This window comes from Ascidia mentula, chromosome 9 (genome assembly GCF_947561715.1).
Source record: "Ascidia mentula chromosome 9, kaAscMent1.1, whole genome shotgun sequence".
Lineage (NCBI taxonomy): Eukaryota > Metazoa > Chordata > Ascidiacea > Phlebobranchia > Ascidiidae > Ascidia > Ascidia mentula.
The window spans coordinates 6,930,839-6,937,692 of record NC_138574.1 but is presented as its reverse complement, the minus strand read 5'-3'; the positions used below and the strand labels follow the sequence as shown (position 1 = coordinate 6,937,692).

Below are 6,854 nucleotides of genomic sequence, written 5' to 3'. Positions count from 1 at the left end.
TGGAAAACGCTGATACTCCAGTATTAAGTTTGCGGTTGCACAACGTATGTAACCATGCGATTTCAGCACTTGTCCATTTTGCAGTATATGACTTTTCGATAAAAAATATTTTTTTTCAGTACAAGCTTTATTATACAGTGGAAAACGCTGATACTCCAGTACTGAGTTTGCGGTTGCACAACGTATGTAACTATGCGATTTCAGCACTTGTCCATTTTGCAGTATATGACTTTTCGATAAAAAATATTTTTTTTCAGTACAAGCTTTATTATACAGTGGAAAACGCTGATACTCCAGTATTGCTTTTGCGGTTGCACAACGTATGTAACCATGCGATTTCAGCACTTGTCCATTTTGCAGTATATGACTTTTCGATAAAAAATATTTTTTTTCATTACAAGCTTTATTATACAGTGGAAAACGCTGATACTCCAGTATTGCGTTTGCGGTTGCACAACGTATGTAACTATGCGCTTTCAGCACTTGTCGATTTTGCAGTATATGACTTTTCGATAAAAAATATTTTTTTTCATTACAAGCTTTATTATACAGTGGAAAACGCTAATACTCCAGTATTGCGTTTGCGGTTGCACAACGTATGTAACTATGCGATTTCAGCACTTGTCCATTTTGCAGTATATGACTTTTCGATAAAAAATATTTTTTTTCAGTACAAGCTTTATTATACAGTGGAAAACGCTGATAATCCAGTACTGAGTTTGCGGTTGCACAACGTATGTAACCATGCGATTTCAGCACTTGTCCATTTTGCAGTATATGACTTTTCGATAAAAAATATTTTTTTTCAGAACAAGCTTTATTATACAGTGGAAAACGCTGATACTCCAGTACTGAGTTTGCGGTTGCACAACGTATGTAACTATGCGATTTCAGCACATGTCCATTTTGCAGTATATGACTTTTCGATCAAAAATATTTTTTTTTAGTACAAGCTTTATTATACAGTGGAAAACGCTGATACTCCAGTACTGAGTTTGCGGTTGCACGACGTATGTAACTATGCGATTTCAGCACTTGTCCATTTTGCAGTATCCCAGTCATAAATTTAGGCACGGCCCTTGTCACTTTATGTCAAGATACGCTTGGCATCAAGCTTGGGCGACGCATGTTCACCGTACTTAAATGTTGGATATATGTTCGGCGTATGTTCTACAATTGAACAAATCCAAGCTTGGCCGAGCGAGCTTTCGCCGTGCGTTTACCGAACATAATGATACTGCCTGGCTACTTTCAAAATATGACCTCATCAAACTAGCTACTTCACCGTCTCGCACGTAACACGACTTAAATTACATAATATTTTATTGAAAGTAACAACCCATAAATAAAAATACAGTGGCAAGCGCAGTGGAAGTACGGTGTAACATGAAGTGCACTGTTCGACGAAACTATGTACTCTGAGACGTGGTGGGCTTAATTGAGGATAAATTGCCGTTTCTTGCTATTCTGTGGTCACTCCGTCAACAACTCCAGGTAGGCGATTTCTTGGTGCTTAATGCCTGCGTCTTGCACCTTTCAATGCGTCTACAGAACATAAAACATATGATTTAGTTAAAATTTTGGTAACATCCCATCGTGTACAGAAATTAAATATTTGACATGTCGGAATTAATTATGTGAAAGTTGTGTCAACGTCACAATCGGAAGGCTTTACAATGAGGCCCGCAGTGTGGCGTGTCTTGTGAGATTTCTAAAGCAATTTGACTCACCCAACAAAAATGCAAACGGAGGATGTGATTTGAATGGGATTTTTGTTTTCCTGCGTCCAACCGCCAAAACAACCCACTCCACGAAAATTGAAGAGCCTGGTGTTTTGTCATAAACAGCTTTACAAAATTCCGGAAGGTGCCACCAAGTTGGTCCATGTCAATCACTTGGGCAAGTTGCATTTTGTCCTTTTGAAAAGTATCAACATATATAAAATGATTGAAATGTATAGCAGATGCCATTTACAGTGTAAAGCATGCAGACAAAAGCCTCAGTGCATTATAGGTAAAAAGAAAGCTCACTTTAGGTTTAGTAAGTTCCACCTGTCTTGTTTTGTCGATAAGGATGCCAATCTTTTCAGACAGGTCATGCTCCTGCCATTGTGACGTTGTTTTTTGCTGCTTGGGTGACAATAACCTGTGGAAAGTATTTGCAAACTAAAACAAGCAAATACACAAGCAAAGGTCCCCGGTCAGCCAATTAAAAAACTCGATGAAAAATATGTGCCGGTTTTATGCATAAAAATCAACACAAGGGTTATGGACACCTTTTTTGCAAGACTGGAATCATGGGAGAAGTACTGCTTTCAGTGGATTCGCTCATTAGAATGTCCCTTTCCAGATCAGCAGATCTACATTTTCTTTTCAAACAACGGGCATGTGTGCCCGAAAAGAACAAAATGCATGAAACAAAAATGCACAATTATTTGGCACAAACACACAACTTACTCCCTTCACAAAGAATGGTGGAAGGACATGTCTGCCAAGCTGCATCCGAAGAAATTTCATTTTTCAAGAAGCTTTGTACATCCAAATCGCTGGGTATCCACTTACATGCATTGGCGCCGACCATCCAGCTTTTGGGGATTTTATACAAACAAAATTTTCCATTCTAATGTACTGTGGAAGAAACAAATATACATGCAGATATATCATGTGGCATAAAGCAAATTAATGACAACGAAATGTCCTTTATATGGCAACAGAACACATTTTTAATTTGATCATTAACTTTCAGCAGAAAATAATCACCATTCAAACCACACACTTTGTAAATTCCGACATGTTTTAAGTTGACAAGATTTTTGAGAAGACGACAAAAGGCAATATTGCTTTGACAGTTTTTTCGACTGGATATTATATAGAATTAAGAAACATATAATGGGAAGTTTGGTTTTCATAAAATGCAAATCTTGCAATTTGTTGCATAGGTTTGTAGCCAGATTTAAAACTTTTTTTCAAACAACCAAAATAATTTTCAAATTGAAAACAGCCAATGTTTTCCAATGAACCATGTTTTTCATAATCATTACACAAGTGGATCAAACAATGAACATTGTAACTGACAAATGCTTTACCATAAATATGTGAAGATTTGCTAACAAAGTCTTTTAGCATTTGGACACATAACGAAAACTCATGTGTGTTAATGTTTGGCGACAACAAACATCTCGTAGCTAAAGAAAAATGCAGAAAATGACAATACGTTTATGGCACAGCACATTTTTATCTTTTAACAGCACCACTCCCACATACAGCATAAATAGTCTAAATTCTGTTGCTTTCCAGTAAAGCAAATCAGACAAAGGCCTCGATTTTCTGTTGAACTCAAGCGGTATAAATTCCTTATATTTTGTAAGGTTGTGGTGACGTTAACATGACGACAGTTGAAGAAAGCTTAACTTGCAATTGGCGTGGTTTACCCCACCACCAGATTAACAATCGACGCATTACACCCAAACATGCAAGATGCGTATTCACCCTTGATCTAAATTTGAGTCGCAAGTATATCAAACAGAAATACCTGACATAAAACAACTGCTGTCGTAAACCACCTGTAAATTTAGACAAGGTTTCCCGCCGTCAAGTCATTACAACAAACAACTCATTGATTACGCAGTTAGCCAAGCCTCCTAGCCTGCCCTGCCTGCTTGTTGTTCATCCAACCATGACGAAGCAGCGCCTCAGCTTCGCTTTGTAATATTTAAAAAAACATTTTAGTTAGCTCGCAAAATCAACAAATATTATGGTAAAAATCACTGACAATAATTTGCCCTCCAAAACTGCAGGTGTCACAACCCCACGGCAGAACTCACCAAGAGAGGTACAACCAAACTACCTAAAAATGAAATAAAATCAACTTCATGCTTCTATGCCCACCTTATGACAAAACAATATGATATGTATGACGCAGGTGTACGCAAAAAAACTCACGCCGCCGAAACTCACCTTCACGCACAGTATTACACTTCAAAATTATTTTGGGCAGGGGAAAATTATGCAAACTTAAGCACGGCGCACCATTCGTAAACCGAACGTATAAGTTTGGCTGACGTCCGAATCAGTGCTGATTGGCCGTGCCAAGCTTAAACGCACTAAACCGAGCTTAAACCAAGCTAGGCCCATACTAAACGGGTAGATAATTTTTGACTGGGATATGACTTTTCGATAAAAAATATTTTTTTTTAGTACAAGCTTTATTATACTGTGGAAAATGCTGGTACTCCAGTATTGCTTTTGCGGTTGCACAACGTATGTAACTATGCGATTTCAGCACTTGTCCATTTTGCAGTATATGACTTTCCGATAAAAAATATTTTTTTTCTGTACAAGCTTTATTATACAGTGGAAAACGCTGATACTCCAGTACTGAGTTTGCGGTTGCACAACGTATGTAACCATGCGATTTCAGCACATGTCCATTTTGCAGTATATGACTTTTCGATTAAAAATATTTTTTTTCATTACAAGCTTTATTATACAGTGGAAAACGCTGATACTCCAGTACTAAGTTTGCGGTTGCACAACGTATGTAACTATGCGCTTTCAGCACTTGTCCATTTTGCAGTATATGACTTTTCGATAAAAATTTTTTTTTTTCAGTACAAGCTTTATTATACAGTGGAAAACGCTGATACTCCAGTAATGAGTTTGCGGTTGCACAACGTATGTAACTATGCGATTTCAGCACTTGTCGATTTTGCAGTATATGACTTTTCGATAAAAAATATTTTTTTTTAGTACAAGCTTTATTATACAGTGGAAAACGCTGGTACTCCAGTATTGCTTTTGCGGTTGCACAATGTATGTAACCATGCGATTTCAGCACTTGTCCATTTTGCAGTATATGACTTTTCGATAAAAAATATTTTTTTTCTGTACAAGCTTTATTATACAGTGGAAAACGCTGATACTCCAGTACTGAGTTTGCGGTTGCACAACGTATGTAACCATGCGATTTCAGCACTTGTCCATTTTGCAGTATATGACTTTTCGATAAAAAATATTTTTTTTCATTACAAGCTTTATTATACAGTGGAAAACGCTAATACTCCAGTATTGCGTTTGCGGTTGCACAACGTATGTAACTATGCGATTTCAGCACTTGTCCATTTTGCAGTATATGACTTTTCGATAAAAAATATTTTTTTTCATTACAAGCTTTATTATACAGTGGAAAACGCTGATACTCCAGTACTGAGTTTGCGGTTGCACAACGTATGTAACTATGCGCTTTCAGCACTTGTCCATTTTGCAGTATATGACTTTTCGATAAAAAATATTTTTTTTCTTTACAAGCTTTATTATACAGTGGAAAACGCTGATACTCCAGTACTGAGTTTGCGGTTGCACAACGTATGTAACTGTGCGATTTCAGCACTTGTCCATTTTGCAGTATATGACTTTTCGATAAAAAATATTTTTTTTCAGTATAAGCTTTATTATACAGTGGAAAACGCTGATACTCCAATATTGCTTTTGCGGTTGCACAACGTATGTAACTGTGCGATTTCAGCACTTGTTCATTTTGCAGGAAATGACTTTTCGATAAAAAATATTTTTTTTCATTACAAGCTTTACTATACAGTGGAAAACGCTGATACTTCAGTATTGCGTTTGCGGTTGCACAACGTATGTAACATATGCGCTTTCAGCACTTGTCCATTTTGCAGTATATGACTTTTCGATAAAAAATATTTTTTTTCAGTACATGCTTTATTATACAGTGGAAAACGCTGATAATCCAGTACTGAGTTTGCGGTTGCACAACGTATGTAACCATGCGATTTCAGCACTTGTCCATTTTGCAGTATATGACTTTTCGATAAAAAATATTTTTTTTCATTACAAGCTTTATTATACAGTGGAAAACGCTGATACTCCAGTACTGAGTTTGCGGTTGCACAACGTATGTAACCATGCGATTTCAGCACATGTCCATTTTGCAGTATATGACTTTTCGATCAAAAATATTTTTTTTCAGTACAAGCTTTATTATAGAGTGGAAAACGCTGATACTCCAGTACTGAGTTTGCGGTTGCACGACGTATGTAACTATGCGATTTCAGCACTTGTCCATTTTGCAGTATATGACTTTTCGATAAAAAATATTTTTTTTAGTACAAGCTTTGTTATACTGTGGAAAATGCTGGTACTCCAGTATTGCTTTTGCGGTTGCACAACGTATGTAACTATGCGATTTCAGCACTTGTCCATTTTGCAGTATATGACTTTCCGATAAAAAATATTTTTTTTTTGTGCAAGCTTTATTATACAGTGGAAAACGCTGATACTCCAGTACTGAGTTTGCGGTTGCACAACGTATGTAACCATGCGATTTCAGCACATGTCCATTTTGCAGTATATGACTTTTCGATAAAAAATATTTTTTTTCATTACAAGCTTTATTATACAGTGGAAAACGCTGATACTCCAGTACTAAGTTTACGGTTGCACAACGTATGTAACTATGCGCATTCAGCACTTGTCCATTTTGCAGTATATGACTTTTCGATAAAAAATATTTTTTTTTAGTACAAGCTTTATTATACAGTGGAAAACGCTGGTACTCCAGTATTGCTTTTGCGGTTGCACAATGTATGTAACCATGCGATTTCAGCACTTGTCCATTTTGCAGTATATGACTTTTCGATAAAAAATATTTTTTTCTGTACAAGCTTTATTATACAGTGGAAAACGCTGATACTCCAGTACTGAGTTTGCGGTTGCACAACGTATGTAACCATGCGATTTCAGCACATGTCCATTTTGCAGTATATGACTTTTCGATAAAAAATATTTTTTTTCATTACAAGCTTTATTATACAGTGGAAAACGCTAATACTC

General features: G+C 36.5%; 1 protein-coding gene across 1 annotated transcript; it reads right to left on the bottom strand.

Moving 5' to 3' along the window:
* Positions 1 to 1,404: 1,404 nt before the first annotated feature.
* On the bottom strand, positions 1,405 to 2,549 carry LOC145914261 (uncharacterized). The gene is made up of 4 exons (XM_083002066.1): positions 2,276 to 2,549; positions 2,031 to 2,145; positions 1,731 to 1,916; positions 1,405 to 1,545 (listed from the first exon to the last, which is right to left on the bottom strand). The coding sequence occupies exons 1-4, from the start codon at positions 2,329 to 2,331 to the stop codon at positions 1,537 to 1,539; spliced, it is 366 nt and encodes a 121-aa protein (XP_082858192.1). The 5' UTR covers positions 2,332 to 2,549; the 3' UTR covers positions 1,405 to 1,536.
* Between the last annotated feature and the right edge of the window lie 4,305 nt (positions 2,550 to 6,854).

Coding starts and splice junctions, on each gene's coding strand:
- LOC145914261 (XM_083002066.1), bottom strand. CDS start 2,331: ATGAGCGAATCCACTGAAAGCAGTACTTCTCCCATGATTCCAGTCTTG. Junction 2,146..2,275: donor ATTCCAGTCTTGCAAAAAAG/GTGTCCATAACC, acceptor TACTTTCCACAG/GTTATTGTCACCCAAGCAGC. Junction 1,917..2,030: donor TGGAACTTACTAAACCTAAA/GTGAGCTTTCTT, acceptor ACTTTTCAAAAG/GACAAAATGCAACTTGCCCA.